This window comes from Hyla sarda, unplaced genomic scaffold (assembly GCF_029499605.1).
Source record: "Hyla sarda isolate aHylSar1 unplaced genomic scaffold, aHylSar1.hap1 scaffold_329, whole genome shotgun sequence".
In the NCBI taxonomy this organism is placed as follows: domain Eukaryota; kingdom Metazoa; phylum Chordata; class Amphibia; order Anura; family Hylidae; genus Hyla; species Hyla sarda.
The window spans coordinates 105,001-121,722 of record NW_026610032.1 but is presented as its reverse complement, the minus strand read 5'-3'; the positions used below and the strand labels follow the sequence as shown (position 1 = coordinate 121,722).

General features: G+C 50.3%; 1 protein-coding gene across 4 annotated transcripts in view; it reads right to left on the bottom strand.

Moving 5' to 3' along the window:
* Positions 1–341: 341 nt before the first annotated feature.
* LOC130330008 (spectrin beta chain, non-erythrocytic 5-like) overlaps positions 342–16,722 on the bottom strand; it is a 119,783-nt gene continuing 103,402 nt past the window's right edge. Inside the window, exons 22-30 of one of the 4 annotated variants that reach the window (XM_056553561.1) lie at positions 11,801–13,618; positions 10,096–10,173; positions 9,870–9,956; positions 5,983–6,074; positions 5,732–5,817; positions 5,586–5,649; positions 3,840–3,919; positions 3,254–3,349; positions 342–1,233 (exon numbers count right to left, since the gene is read on the bottom strand). In XM_056553561.1, the coding sequence (XP_056409536.1) occupies positions 1,031–1,233; positions 3,254–3,349; positions 3,840–3,919; positions 5,586–5,649; positions 5,732–5,817; positions 5,983–6,074; positions 9,870–9,956; positions 10,096–10,173; positions 11,801–13,618 (2,604 nt within the window). In that variant the 3' untranslated portion in view covers positions 342–1,030. Of the gene's footprint in view, positions 1,234–3,253; positions 3,350–3,839; positions 3,920–5,574; positions 5,650–5,731; positions 5,818–5,982; positions 6,075–7,090; positions 7,128–9,869; positions 9,957–10,095; positions 10,174–11,800; positions 13,619–16,722 lie in introns of those variants that run through there. The other 3 variants (XM_056553562.1, XR_008873448.1, XR_008873449.1) reach the window with 3 other exon arrangements.

The window sequence follows — 16,722 nt, the reverse complement described above, 5'->3', positions numbered from 1 at the left end:
GGTCACTGTGTACATACATTACATTACTTATCCTGTACTGATCCTGAGTTATATCCTGTATTATACCCCAGAGCTGTACTCACTATTCTGCTGGTGAGGTCACTGTGTACATACATTACATGACTTATCCTGTACTGATCCTGAGTTATATCCTGTATTATACTCCAGAGCTGTACTCACTATTCTGCTGGTGAGGTCACTGTGTACATACATTACATTACTTATCCTGTACTGATCCTGAGTTATATCCTGTATTATACCCCAGAGCTGTACTCACTATTCTGCTGGTGAGGTCACTGTGTACATACATTACATTACTTATCCTGTACTGATCCTGAGTTATATCCTGTATTATACCCCAGAGCTGTACTCACTATTCTGCTGGTGAGGTCACTGTGTACATACATTACATTACTTATCCTGTACTGATCCTGAGTTATATCCTGTATTATTCCCCAGAGCTGTACTCACTATTCTGCTGGTGAGGTCACTGTGTACATATATTACATTACTTATCCTGTACTGATCCTGAGTTATATCCTGTATTATATCCCCGAGCTGTACTCACTATTCTGCTGGTGAGATAACTCTGTACATACATTACTTATCCTGTACTGATCCTGAGTTATATCCTGTATTATACTCCAGAGCTGTACTCACTATTCTGCTGGGTGTACACTACACTCTCCCCAGTAAAGCAGTTTCTATGTATTGTACATGTGATGTATATAATGGGATCAGCGGTGGGTATTTTGGCGTAGTGATGTCATCATACAGTGGGCTGAGCTCTCCTCACCCCCCCCCCCCAGTAGTAATAAATACCCAGTGAATAGATTGTTCTTTGTGCAGGTTTCCTGGGCGCAGTATTTCAGGTCACATGACCACTGCAGAGTCCTGGGCGCTCACTGATTCCCTCATGTCCCATAATCCTCTGGTCTTGCAGTAGGGCCCCTGGGGCCACAATCCTCTGGTCTTGCAGTAGGGCCCCTGGGTCCACAATCCTCTGGTCTTGCAGTAGGGTTTACAGGTCTCATTCTTTCTTACGGAAAAACTTTCTGAAGACGGATTTATTCTGTGGCCTCAGGTGGGCTGTGTGTCTGCTGAGCAGCGCCCCCTGCGGAGCGGCAAAGGAATGACAGCGAATACGGGGGATCAGGGGGTCATCAATGTAAAGGGTCACCGAGAAGGAGGAGTCCTGGGGGCCCGACACCGATGGCACCTTCTGATACACGACTGCGACAAAGAGAAGAGAAAGATAAGAGGGATAGGCTACAACCTCGGGGATGTCACCGCTGATCTCTAGGGATGGATAGGCTACAACCTCGGGGATGTCACCGCTGATCTCTAGGGATGGATAGACTGTATTCTCAGTGATGTCACTGCTGATCTCTAGTGATGGATAGGCTGTAATCTCAGTGATGTCACTGCTGATCTCTAGTGATGGATAGGCTGTATTCTCAGTGATGTCACCGCTGATCTCTAGTGAATGGATAGGCTGTATTCTCAGTGATGTCACTGCTGATCTCTAGTGATGGATAGGCTGTAATCTCAGTGATGTCACCGCTGATCTCTAGTGATGGATAGACTGTATTCTCAGTGATGTCACCGCTGATCTCTAGTGATGGATAGGCTGTAATGTCAGTGATGTCACCGCTGATCTCTAGTGATGGATCGGATGTATTCTCAGTGATGTCACCGCTGATCTCTAGTGATGGATAGGCTGTAATGTCAGTGATGTCACCGCTGATCTCTAGTGATGGATAGGCTGTATTCTCAGTGATGTCACCGCTGATCTCTAGTGATGGATAGGCTGTATTCTCAGTAATGTCACCGCTGATCTCTAGTGATGGATAGGCTGTATTCTTAGTGATGTCACCGCTGATCTCTAGTGATGGATAGGCTGTATTCTCAGTAATGTCACCGCTGATCTCTAGTGATGGATAGGATGTATTCTCAGTGATGTCACTGCTGATCTCTAGTGATGGATAGGCTGTATTCTCAATGATGTCACAGCTGATCTCTAGTGATGGATAGGCTGTATTCTCAGTGATGTCACCGCTGATCTCTAGTGATGGATAGGCTGTATTCTTAGTGATGTCACCGCTGATCTCTAGTGATGGATAGGCTGTAATCTCAGTGATGTCACCGCTGATCTCTAGTGATGGATAGGATGTATTCTCAGTGATGTCACTGCTGATCTCTAGTGATGGATAGGCTGTATTCTCAGTGATGTCACCGCTGATCTCTAGTGATGGATAGGCTGTATTCTCAGTGATGTCACCGCTGATCTCTAGTGATGGATAGGCTGTATTCTCAGTGATGTCACCGCTGATCTCTAGTGATGGATAGGCTGTATTCTTAGTAATGTCTCTGCTGATCTCTAGTGATGGATAGGCTGTATTCTCAGTGATGTCACCGCTGGTCTCTAGTGATGGATAGGCTGTATTCTCAGTGATGTCACTGCTGATCTCTAGTGATGGATAGGCTGTATTCTCAGTGATGTCACCGCTGATCTCTAGTGATGGATAGGATGTATTCTCAGTGATGTCACCGCTGATCTCTAGTGATGGATAGGCTGTATTCTCAGTGATGTCACCGCTGATCTCTAGTGATGGATAGGCTACAACCTCGGGGATGTCACTGGTGATCTCTAGTGATGGATAGGCTACAACCTCCGGGATGTCACTGCTGATCTCTAGTGATGGATAGGCTACAACCTCAGGGATGTCACTGCTGATCTCTAATGATGGATAGGCTGTATTCTTAGTGATGTCTCTGCTGATCTCTAGTGATGGATAGGCTGTATTCTCAGTGATGTCACCGCTGGTCTCTAGTGATGGATAGACTGTATTCTCAGTGATGTTACCGCTGATCTCTAGTGATGGATAGACTGTATTCTCAGTGATGTCACCGCTGATCTCTAGTGATGGATAGACTGTATTCTCAGTGATGTTACCGCTGATCTCTAGTGATGGATAGGATGTATTCTCAGTGATGTCACCGCTGATCTCTAGTGATGGATAGGCTGTATTCTCAGTTATGTCACCGCTGATCTCTAGTGATGGATAGGCTGTATTCTCAGTGATGTCACCGCTGATCTCTAGTGATGGATAGGCTGTATTCTCAGTGATGTCACCGCTGATCTCTAGTGATGGATAGGCTGTATTCTATGTGATGTCACAGCTGATCTCTAGTGATGGATAGGCTGTATTCTCAATGATGTCACAGCTGATCTCTAGGCTGTATATCTTACCGGAGCTGAAGGACTGTGACCTCCTCCTTGTTGTCCCGTTACTCTCGGGGTCCGCACCCTCCAGCAGCAGATGATGGGAGTTATTCTTTGGGATTCCTGTTAGAGAAGATCAGTCATTATACACAGTGTAGGACACCACTTGTGTCTGGCCCTCGGCTCCTATCTTCTGAGTACACTATTAGGAGACCCCCACACCGGCTCCCACTAGAGAACAATGGGGTATCTCACCGGACCCCCACATCAGCTCCCACTAGAGAACAATGGGGCATCTCACCGGACCCCTACACCAGCTCCCACTAGAGAACAATGGGGTATCTCACCGGACCCCCACATCAGCTCCCACTAGAGAACAATGGGGCATCTCACCGGACCCCCACACCGGCTCCCACTAGAGAACAATGGGGCATCTCACCGGACCCCCACACCAGCTCCCACTAGAGAACAATGGGGTGTCTCACCGGACCCCCACACCGGCTCCCACTAGGGAACAATGGGGAATCTCACCGGACTCCCACTAGAGAACAATGGGGCGTCTCACTGGACCCCCCCACACCGGCTCCCACTAGAGAACAATGGGGCGTCTCACCAGCTGTCATAGTCTCCCCCTCCTTCCAAGATGGATCGGCTCGCGTTGGTTCAGACTGGCACAAATCCGGCATCAGGGACCTTAAAGGATGAAAAGACGATTAGAAATGATGAAATGTCCCAAAACAGCCCCACACCCAATAGCCCATACAGTATACACCATGATGGGGCGGTCTCCTGTCCCCCTATAGCCCATACAGTATACACCATGATGGGGCGGTCTCCTGTCCCCCTATAGCCCATACAGTATACACCATGACGGGGCGGTCTCCTGTCCCCCTATAGCCCATACAGTATACACCATGATGGGGCGGTCTCCTGTCCCCCTATAGCCCATACAGTATACACCATGACGGGGCGGTCTCCTTTCCCCCCTATAGCCCATACAGTATACACCATGATGGGGCGGTCTCCTGTCCCCCTATAGCCCATACAGTATACACCATGACGGGGCGGTCTCCTGTCCCCCTATAGCCCATACAGTATACACCATGATGGGGCGGTCTCCTGTCCCCCCTATAGCCCATACAGTATACACCATGATGGGGCGGTCTCCTGTCCCCCCTATAGCCCATACAGTATACACCATGACGGGGCGGTCTCCTGTCCCCCCTATAGCCCATACAGTATACACCATGACGGGGCGGTCTCCTGTCCCCCCTATAGCCCATACAGTATACACCATGACGGGGCGGTCTCCTGTCCCCCCTATAGCCCATACAGTATACACCATGATGGGGCGGTCTCCTGTCCCCCCTATAGCCCATACAGTATACACCATGATGGGGCGGTCTCCTGTCCCCCTATAGCCCATACAGTATACACCATGACGGGGCGGTCTCCTGTCCCCCTATAGCCCATACAGTATACACCATGATGGGGCGGTCTCCTGTCCCCCCTATAGCCCATACAGTATACACCATGACGGGGCGGTCTCCTGTCCCCCCTATAGCCCATACAGTATACACCATGATGGGGCGGTCTCCTGTCCCCCTATAGCCCATACAGTATAGACCATGATGGGGCGGTCTCCTGTCCCCCTATAGCCCATACAGTATACACCATGATGGGGCGGTCTCCTGTCCCCCCTATAGCCCATACAGTATACACCATGATGGGGCGGTCTCCTGTCCCCCTATAGCCCATACAGTATACACCATGATGGGGCGGTCTCCTGTCCCCCCTATAGCCCATACAGTATACACCATGATGGGGCGGTCTCCTGTCCCCTATAGCCCATACAGTATACACCATGATGGGGCGGTCTCCTGTCCCCCTATACCCCATACAGTATACACCATGATGGGGCGGTCTCCTGTCCCCCTATAGCCCATACAGTATACACCATGATGGGACGGTCTCCTGTCCCCCTATAGCCCATACAGTATACACCATGATGGGGCGATCTCCTGTCCCCCTATAGCCCATACAGTATACACCATGATGGGACGGTCTCCTGTCCCCCTATAGCCCATACAGTATACACCATGATGGGGCGATCTCCTGTCCCCCTATAGCCCATACAGTATACACCATGATGGGGCGGTCTCCTGTCCCCCTATAGCCCATACAGTATACACCATGATGGGGCGGTCTCCTGTCCCCCTATAGCCCATACAGTATAGACCATGATGGGGTGGTCTCCTGTCCCCCTATAGCCCATACAGTATACACCATGATGGGGCGGTCTCCTGTCCCCCCTATAGCCCATACAGTATACACCATGATGTCACTACCATTATTTCACCTGATTCTTGGGGATCGGTCAGAGGCCACTGCTGCCCCCCGCAGAAGATCCGCGTCCTCCATCCCTGCAGGACACCGAAGGAAATGGTTATGGCTCCATCTCGCCCCTCACCCAGAGCCCAGTCCTGGGTAGGAGATGCCACTCACCTGAGTTGTGACGCAGTCTTTTCACCCACTGCTGGAGGGACTCCGGGGTCGGCGCCCGAAAAAGATATTCAGAGCCGTCCATTAATCTGAAGAAACAGAAGGATTAAGAGAAGGCTACATACACCCCCCCCCCCTTGCTCCCCCCAAAAAAATAACAATTTTGGGGGCCACAAGTCCAGAAGGTGATAAGCAAAGGGCCTATGAGGCTCCTGCAATGGGAGCCACAATATGGCAGATGACTCTGCACTTACCGCAGCCGGAAACAGTTGTCTCTCTTGGTATAGTCTGATTCCAGGGTGCAGACGGCCCCAGTAAGGTGCAGGGGGGGAGAAGACGCCGATCTCTATCGGGGGAATAGACAGTCAGCACCACGGATAGGAGCATAGCCCACCCGACCCCCAGAGCTGACAATCATCAATAATAGGAGCCCACCCCGACCCCCACAGCTGACAATGATAAGAGCCCACCCTGACCACCAGAGTGGACAATCAATAATAGGAGCCCACCTCGACCCCCAGAGCTGACAATTAATAGGAGCCCACCCGACCCCCAGAGCTGACAATGATAGGAGCCCACCCCGACCATCAGAGCTGACAATGATAGGAGCCCACCCCGACCCCAAAGCTGACAATGATAGGAGCCCACCCCGACCCCAAAGCTGACAATGATAGGAGCCCACCCCGACCCCAAAGCTGACAATGATAGGAGCCCACCCCGACCCCAAAGCTGACAATGATAGGAGCCCACCCCGACCCCAAAGCTGACAATGATAGGAGCCCACCCCGACCCCAAAGCTGACAATGATAGGAGCCCACCCCGACCCCAAAGCTGACAATGATAGGAGCCCACCCCGACCCCAAAGCTGACAATGATAGGAGCCCACCCCGACCCCAAAGCTGACAATGATAGGAGCCCACCCCGACCCCAAAGCTGACAATGATAGGAGCCCACCTCAACCCCCAGAACTGACAATGATAGGAGCCCACCTTGACCCCCAGAACTGACAATGATAAGAGCCCACCCTGACCCCCAGAGCTGTCAATGATAGGAGCCCCCCCGACCCCCAGAGCTGACAATCATCAATGATGGAAGTTTATAGTATGGTTCACACCTGCCTAAAACTTTTGCAAAGTAATAATCTTCCAATAATATACTGTATGTAATCGTTTATTTTTATCAATTAACAAAATAGGATATGATTAACCATTTATACCAATCATCGGATAATAATCATCATTTACATATGGAGATTGAAACACAGAAATAACTGGAAACAAACAGCCGTGCAGGAAACTTAAAACAGGGCGAGGAACAGCCAAACCCTGCTACAAAGCTAAGATTGTGGAAGAGTGGTCATACCTAGGACACACAGCCAATGCTATTTACTATCTTCAGCCTAAAGAAGAAGAAGAAGAAGTCCTAGAAGTGATGATATAGACCTACAGAGCCCAGATCACACCTCATCCAGTCTGTCTGGGTTTAGATGAGCACACAGAAGACCTGACTTTAGTTCTCTACATCTACAGAAGATCTGAGATTAGTTCTACATCTACAGAAGATCTGAGCTTAGTTCTCCTACAGAAGATCTGTGGATGTAGAGAACTAAGCTCAGATCTTCTGTAGGAGAACTAAGCTCAGATCTTCTGTAGATGTAGAGAACTAAGCTCAGAAGATCTGAGCTTACTTCTCTACATCTACAGAAGATCTGAGCTTAGTTCTCCTACAGAAGATCTGAGCTTAGTTCTCCTACAGAAGATCTGAGCTTAGTTCTCCTACAGAAGATCTGAGCTTAGTTCTCCTACAGAAGATCTGAGCTTAGTTCTCCTACAGAAGATCTGAGCTTAGTTCTCCTACGGAAGATCTGAGCTTAGTTCTCCTACGGAAGATCTGAGCTTAGTTCTCTACATCTACAGAAGATCTGAGCTTAGTTCTCCTACAGAAGATCTGAGCTTAGTTCTCTACATCTACAGAAGATCTGAGCTTAGTTCTCCTACATCTACAGAAGATCTGAGCTTAGTTCTCCTACATCCACAGAAGATCTGAGCTTAGTTCTCCTACAGAAGATCTGAGCTTAGTTCTCCTACAGAAGATCTGAGCTTAGTTCTCCTACAGAAGATCTGAGCTTAGTTCTCCTACAGAAGATCTGAGCTTAGTTCTCCTACAGAAGATCTGAGCTTAGTTCTCCTACAGAAGATCTGAGCTTAGTTCTCCTACAGAAGATCTGAGCTTAGTTCTCCTACATCCACAGAAGACCTGAGCTTAGTTCTCCTACATCCACAGAAGACCTGAGCTTAGTTCTCCTACATCCACAGAAGACCTGAGCTTAGTTCTCCTACATCTACAGAAGATCTGAGCTTAGTTCTCTACATCCACAGAAGATCTGAGCTTAGTTCTACATCTACAAAAGATCTGAGCTTAGTTCTACATCTACAAAAGATCTGAGCTTAGTTCTCCTAAAGAAGATCTGAGCTTAGTTCTCTACATCTACAGAAGATCTGAGCTTAGTTCTCCTACATCTACAGAAGATCTGAGCTTAGTTCTCCTACATCTACAGAAGATCTGAGCTTAGTTCTCTACATCTACAGAAGATCTGAGCTTAGTTCTCCTACATCTACAGAAGATCTGAGCTTAGTTCTCCTACATCTACAGAAGATCTGAGCTTAGTTCTCCTACATCTACAGAAGATCTGAGCTTAGTTCTCCTACAGAAGATCTGAGCTTAGTTCTCTACATCTACAGAAGATCTGAGCTTAGTTCTCTACATCTACAGAAGATCTGAGCTTAGTTCTCCTACATCTACAGAAGATCTGAGCTTAGTTCTCTACATCTACAGAAGATCTGAGCTTAGTTCTCTACATCCACAGAAGATCTGAGCTTAGTTCTCCTACAGAAGATCTGAGCTTAGTTCTCCTACAGAAGATCTGAGCTTAGTTCTCCTACATCTACAGAAGACCTGAGCTTAGTTCTCCTACATCTACAGAAGATCTGAGCTTAGTTCTCCTACATCTACAGAAGATCTGAGCTTAGTTCTCTACATCTACAGAAGATCAGGGCTTAGTTCTCTACATCCACAGAAGATCTGAGCTTAGTTCTCTACATCCACAGAAGATCTGAGCTTAGTTCTCCTACAGAAGATCTGAGCTTAGTTCTCCTACATCTACAGAAGATCTGAGCTTAGTTCTCTACATCTACAGAAGATCTGAGCTTAGTTCTCTACATCTACAGAAGATCTGAGCTTAGTTCTCCTACAGAAGATCTGAGCTTAGTTCTCTACATCTACAGAAGATCTGAGCTTAGTTCTCTACATCTACAGAAGATCTGAGCTTAGTTCTCCTACAGAAGATCTGAGCTTAGTTCTCTACATCCACAGAAGATCTGAGCTTAGTTCTCTACATCTACAGAAGATCTTTCATAATCTGTGTGCAAACTAGAAGAACTGAGGCTGAAGACACAGGGAGGTCTCACCACATACTCATCGATTTACATCTCCCTTCTCTCTTATCATTCACTTTCATTTTGTTAATTGTTACAATTTAACTATTAGTTCTCTTAGTAATTAAATACTTTTCAGCATTTCTCCAGGTCCTGTACATGTAGAAATACTAAAGACAACCCCCAAAAATAGATTGTCAGTAAATATCTTAGGGCGCCCTGGTCACATGATCACATCCTTCTTACAGTCGTGGTCTGCCACGATTTTCAGTCCATGTAAAAAATCTGATGTGTTAAGAAAATGACCAGATGGTCGTCAGCTGACTAGTTGACTACGATCGAGTCCGCAGCCCCATGAACGTGAATGTGTCCGTACATGTCCGTGCACAGATACAATTTCAACCGATTTCAGCTTCCGAATTTGTATCTGTGCAGCGGACACTCAAATCATGAAGTGAGCCCAGCCTTACAATCTCCTCATATGCTGCGGAATCTGTGCGCACTATATAAAGAAATTATTTTTATATTCTTATATTTCCTCCCATTCCCTAGAAGATGTGTGATCAGGAACCTTTGACCCTGATGGTCCCCTGCGGCCCCTACACACCTGACTGTTCTGTTCCGTACATGGTGCCGCTTCTACAAAAGGACGATCGTTTGGTTTTTTAATTTATTTTGCTTTCACAATTACAGCCCTGGGCACTCACCTTGGTAGAATGTTTGTGGTCATAGTAGAAGCAGAGGGTCCGCCGCACCAGAACCGCATAGAACGTCCCCCACGTGCGGTTGGAGGCCTGAGGAAAAGATGCATGAGTGACAGATTGTAGTGAATATATACATCAGGCCCCGCCCACTGCGCCAGACAGCATGAGGACCCGCCCACTGCACCAGACAGATCCATTGTATCCTCTGCCTGATGAATTGTTCTCTCACCTTCCGGCCCCCAACCTGCAGGACGTGTTTCTTCTCCAAGGAGCCCTCCATAAGGTGGAAGTCCAGTCTCCGGGTCACCTGCAATAACAAGACAAAATCTAGGGTACAGGCGGAGGAGTCCTATAAACACCCAGGATACAGGCGGAGGAGTCCTATAAACACCCAGGATACAGGCGGAGGAGTCCTATAAACACCCAGGATACAGGAGGAGGAGTCCTATAAACACCAAGGATACAGGCGGAGGAGTCCTATAAACACCCAGGATACAGGCGGAGGAGTCCTATAAACACCCAGGATACAGGCGGAGGAGTCCTATAAACAGTCCTATAACCACCCAGGTGACAATTATACCCAGGATACAGGCGGAGGAGTCCTATAAACAGTCCTATAACTACCTAGGTGACAATTATACCCAGGATACAGGCGGAGGAGTCCTATAACCACCCAGGTGACAATTATACCCAGGATACAGGCGGAGGAGTCCTATAGACACCCAGGGTACAGGCGGAGGAGTCCTATAAACACCCAGGATACAGGCGGAGGAGTCCTATAAACACCCAGGATACAGGCAGAGGAGTCCTATAAACACCCAGGTGACAATTATACCCAGGGTACAGGCGGAGGAGTCCTATAGACACCCAGGGTACAGGCGGAGGAGTCCTATAAACACCCAGGATACAGGCGGAGGAGTCCTATAAACACCCAGGATACAGGCAGAGGAGTCCTATAAACACCCAGGGTACAGACGGAGGAGTCCTATAAACAGTCATATAACCACCCAGGTGACAATTATACCCAGGATACAGGCGGAGGAGTCCTATAAACACCCAGGATACAGGCGGAGGAGTCCTATAAACAGTCCTATAACTACCTAGGTGACAATTATACCCAGGATACAGGCGGAGGAGTCCTATAAACACCCAGGATACAGGCGGAGGAGTCCTATAACCACCCAGGTGACAATTATACCCAGGATACAGGCGGAGGAGTCCTATAGACACCCAGGGTACAGGCGGAGGAGTCCTATAAACACCCAGGATACAGGCGGAGGAGTCCTATAAACACCCAGGATACAGGCGGAGGAGTCCTATAACCACCCAGGTGACAATTATACCCAGGATACAGGCGGAGGAGTCCTATAAACACCCAGGATACAGGCGGAGGAGTCCTATAAACACCCAGGTGACAATTATACCCAGGATACAGGCAGAGGAGTCTTATAAACATCCAGGATACAGGCGGAGGAGTCTTATAAACACCCAGGATACAGGCGGAGGAGTCTTATAAACATCCAGGATACAGGCGGAGGAGTCCTATAACCACCCAGGTGACAATTATACCCAGGGTACAGGCGGAGGAGTCCTATAAACACCCAGGATACAGGCGGAGGAGTCCTATAAACACCCAGGGTACAGGCGGAGGAGCCCTATAAACAGTCCTATAACCACCCAGGTGACAATTATACCCAGGATACAGGCGGAGGAGTCCTATAAACACCCAGGTAACCTATTATACCCAGGATACAGGCGGAGGAGTCCTATAAACACCCAGGTAACCTATTATACCCAGGATACAGGCGGAGGAGTCCTATAAACACCCAGGTAACCTATTATACCCAGGATACAGGCGGAGGAGTCCTATAAACACCCAGGTAACCTATTATACCCAGGATACAGGCGGAGGAGTCATATAAACACCTTCCCACCTTGAACATGGATGCCTCTTCTACAGTCTCGGGTGGAGGAGCCTGTGGACTTGGCACTGATCTTCCTTCACTGATCTCCTCTGGATGCTTGTGTGGGGGGGCTGGCACTGTACTCGGACTCTTCTCCTTACAATTGTTGGGTCTTTTCTCTGTCACAGACTCTGTAGCTAACAAGGCAGAAGCCGGCAGAGTGAACGTGGCCACCAACATGTTGGGTTGGGACCCCATCAAAACCTGGCCATATGGTTCTCTATGAGGTTTGGGTTTCACTGGAGACAGACTACCCCTCACCACGTTTTTGGGTATCAGGTCGTGAGGTGCCTGTGCTTGGCACACCAATGGAGCCATCTTGGCATTGTTCCAGATGCCTTCCAGTTCCTCATCATCGTTCTCCAAGAATTCCTGGTCTGGATGGAGAACTTCTGGAGGTGAATTGGTCTTTGAGAACATCCTTTTGTCATATGAAGTCTCCACGGGACTGTAGTGGTCATGTGACTGGTGAGATGGTTCACATGTGTGGAGGACACAGCCAAAGGAAAACATTGGTGCAGGTTGTCCATTATCGGAATGCTTCTTCACATTGAAGGCTCCAAGTGTCTCTCTGAGGATTGGAGATGAGGTTGTAGATTGTCCTGTCTCTTGGAGGACTATAGGAGTACATATAGCTCCTCTTGCCTCACGGAGGTCTGGACACGTGGTGGTAGTTCCTCTTGTCTCTCGGAGGTCTGGACGTGTGGTGGTAGCTCCTCTTGTGTCTTGAAGGACTGTAGATAAGGTGGTAAGTCCTCTTGTGTCCCTGAGGATTAGAGATGTATTGGTAGTGTGTATTTCTGTCTCTCGAAGGTCTGGACACGTGGTGGTAGCTCCTCTGGTCTCTCGGTGGTCTGGACACATGGTGGTAGCTCCTCCACTATGACATCGGGAATTGGAGAGGTCACAGCTTGGTGAAGCATCTTCAAGGTTCTTTGGTGACGTCAAGGCTTCTTCATGTGTATCCCAGTCAGGATCAAGTTGCCTTAAGACAATAGGGGAAAGTCTGTCTTCTTCAAAGTTTTCGATTAAGTTCTCCAAGTCACGAGACTCCTGTTCGTTGGCCATGGACTTCAAATACCCATGAATATTCTGCCTACAATATCCTGAGGTACCAGTCAGCGCTTCCAGCCATGCCCTGGTTCCTGACATCTGGTTGTCTCCTCCATGGATGGGTGAGGCTTCTTCTGTCTCCATCTTCTCAGCTGCAGGTTTGGGCTTTTCCCCTGAGTCATCTGCAGGTATTACAGTAATTGTGTCCTGGATATTGTCCAATACGTCAGGCTCCTTAGAGATGTGTAGGGTGAGGACACTACCTATAGTAAGACGTGGGCCACAACTGGGCATTGCATGTTGACTAGGTAGAAGACTTTTAGGCTGCGGCTTCTTAGTACCAGGTCCACACTGGGCATCGATGTCCTTGCTGAGCGGGTTTTTTACATAGTTTAGAAAGGTTTCATGTTCCATATTTGTCCCTGGAGCGGTGACTTTCTTCTCCTGCTTTGGGGGCCATGTAGAGGTCTGGTATCTGGTGGAATCTTTGGTGTCGGTTTTTCTGTCTGAGTAAAGTCCCATAATCCCTTGTATTGTACATCTCTCAGCTTTCTCCTTCCTCCTGAGACTCTTGAAGAATATGTTGGATCTGATCTTTGGTAAATCAGCAGAGGAAGAGTCCAAGGAAGACACAAAGGAGCTGTGTCCAGAGGGGAGAACGGTCCTGGAAACTCGGGGCACAGTCAGACTTTGGTAAGTGCCTGGTGCTTCCTTTGTGTTCAGATAAACACTGACCTGAGTATGAAGAGAACAGAAACAGAGCTGAGCATCAAAGATATATGAGAGGGAGACAACCAGTGATGGGAGAGAGAGGGACCTACGAGAGGGAGACAACCAGTGATGGGAGAGAGAGGGACCTACGAGAGGGAGACAACCAGTGATGGGAGAGAGAGGGACCTACGAGAGGGAGACAACCAGTGATGGGAGAGAGAGGGACCTACGAGAGGGAGACAACCAGTGATGGGAGAGAGAGGGACCTACGAGAGGGAGACAACCAGTGATGGGAGAGAGAGGGACCTACGAGAGGGAGACAACCAGTGATGGGAGAGAGAGGGACCTACGAGAGGGAGACAACCAGTGATGGGAGAGAGAGGGACCTACGAGAGGGAGACAACCAGTGATGGGAGAGAGAGGGACCTACGAGAGGGAGACAACCAGTGATGGGAGAGAGAGGGACCTACGAGAGGGAGACAACCAGTGATGGGAGAGAGAGGGACCTACGAGAGGGAGACAACCAGTGATGGGAGAGAGAGGGACCTACGAGAGGGAGACAACCAGTGATGGGAGAGAGAGGGACCTACGAGAGGGAGACAACCAGTGATGGGAGAGAGAGGGACCTACGAGAGGGAGACAACCAGTGATGGGAGAGAGAGGGACCTACGAGAGGGAGACAACCAGTGATGGGAGAGAGAGGGACCTACGAGAGGGAGACAACCGGTGATGGGGGAAAGAGGGACCTACGAGAGGGAGACAACCGGTGATGGGGGAAGGGTGAGGGAGACAACTGGTGATGGGGGGGGGGGGGTAGAGAGGCAGACAACCGGTGATAGGGGGGGAGGGGGAGTGACGAAATACGAGAGGGAGACAACCAGTGATGAGGGGGGGGGGGGAACCTATGAGAGGGAGCCAACCAGTGATGGGGGAAAAGGACCTACGAGAGGGAGCCAACCAGTGATGGGGGAAAAGGACCTACGAGAGGGAGCCAACCAGTGAAGGGGGAGAGGGACCTACGAGAGGGAGCCAACCAGTGAAGGGGGAGAGGGACCTACGAGAGGGAGACAACCGGTGATGGAGGAAAGGGACCTACGAGATGGAGACAACCGGTGATGTAGAGGATGGTGGAGATCTCAGGGTGTGATGGTGGAGACCTCGGGGTGTGAAGGTGATGTTGGAGATCTCGGGGTGTGAAGGTGATGGTGTAGACCTGGGGGTGTGAAGGTGATGGTGGAGACCTGGGGGTGTGAAGGTGATGGTGGAGACCTCGGGGTGTGAAGGTGATGGTGGAGATCTCGGGGTGTGAAGGTGATGGTGGAGACCTGGGGGTGTGAAGGTGATGGTGGAGACCTGGGGGTGTGAAGGTGATGGTGGCGATCTCGGGGTGTGAAGGTGATGGTGGAGATCTCGGGGTGTGAAGGTGATGGTGGAGATCTCGGGGTGTGAAGGTGATGGTGGAGATCTCGGGGTGTGAAGGTGATGGTGGAGATCTCGGGGTGTGAAGGTGATGGTGGAGATCTCGGGGTGTGAAGGTGATGGTGGAGATCTCGGGGTGTGAAGGTGGTGGAGATCTCGGGGTGTGAAGGTGATGGTGGAGATCTCGGGGTGTGAAGGTGATGGTGGAGATCTCTGGGTGTGAAGGTGATGGTGGAGATCTCGGGGTGTGAAGGTGATGGTGGAGATCTCGGGGTGTGAAGGTGATGGTGGAGATCTCGGGGTGTGAAGGTGATGGTGGAGACCTGGGGGAGTGAAGGTGATGGTGGAGACCTGGGGGTGTGAAGGTGATGGTGGAGACCTGGGGGTGTGAAGGTGATGGTGGAGACCTCGGGGTGTGAAGGTGATGGTGGAGACCTCGGGGTGTGAAGGTGATGGTGGAGACCTCGGGGTGTGAAGGTGATGGTGGAGATCTCTGGGTGTGAAGGTGATGGTGGAGACCTCGGGGTGTGAAGGTGATGGTGGAGACCTCGGGGGGGGAAGGTGATGGTGGAGACCTCTGGGTGTGAAGGTGATGGTGGAGATCTCGGGGTGTGAAGGTGATGGTGGAGACCTCGGGGTGTGAAGGTGATGGTGGAGACCTCGGGGTGTGAAGGTGATGGTGGAGATCTCTGGGTGTGAAGGTGATGGTGGAGATCTCGGGGTGTGAAGGTGATGGTGGAGATCTCGGGGTGTGAAGGTGATGGTGGAGATCTCGGGGTGTGAAGGTGATGGTGGAGATCTCGGGGTGTGAAGGTGATGGTGGAGACCTGGGGGTGTGAAGGTGATGGTGGAGATCTCGGGGTGTGAAGGTGATGGTGGAGATCTCGGGGTGTGAAGGTGATGGTGGAGATCTCGGGGGGGGGAAGGTGATGGTGGAGACCTCGGGGTGTGAAGGTGATGGTGGAGACCTCGGGGTGTGAAGGTGATGGTGGAGACCTCGGGGTGTGAAGGTGATGGTGGAGATCTCGGGGTGTGAAGGTGATGGTGGAGATCTCGGGGTGTGAAGGTGATGGTGGAGATCTCGGGGTGTGAAGGTGATGGTGGAGACCTGGGGGTGTGAAGGTGATGGTGGAGACCTCTGGGTGTGAAGGTGATGGTGGAGACCTCTGGGTGTGAAGGTGATGGTGGAGACCTCGGGGTGTGAAGGTGATTGTGGAGATCTCGGGGTGTGAAGGTGATGGTGGAGACCTGGGGGTGTGAAGGTGATGGTGGAGATCTCGGGGTGTGAAGGTGATGGTGGAGACCTCGGGGTGTGAAGGTGATGGTGGAGACCTCGGGGTGTGAAGGTGATGGTGGAGACCTGGGGGTGTGAAGGTGATGGTGGAGATCTCGGGGTGTGAAGGTGATGGTGGAGATCTCGGGGTGTGAAGGTGATGGTGGAGATCTCGGGGTGTGAAGGTGATGGTGGAGATCTCGGGGTGTGAAGGTGATGGTGGAGATCTCGGGGTGTGAAGGTGATGGTGGAGATCTCGGGGTGTGAAGGTGATGGTGGAGACCTCGGGGTGTGAAGGTGATGGTGGAGATCTCGGGGTGTGAAGGTGATGGTGGAGATCTCGGGGTGTGATGGTGGAGATCTCGGGGTGTGAAGGTGATGGTGGAGATCTCGGGGTGTGAAGGTGATGGTGGAGATCTCGGGGTGTGAAGGTGAT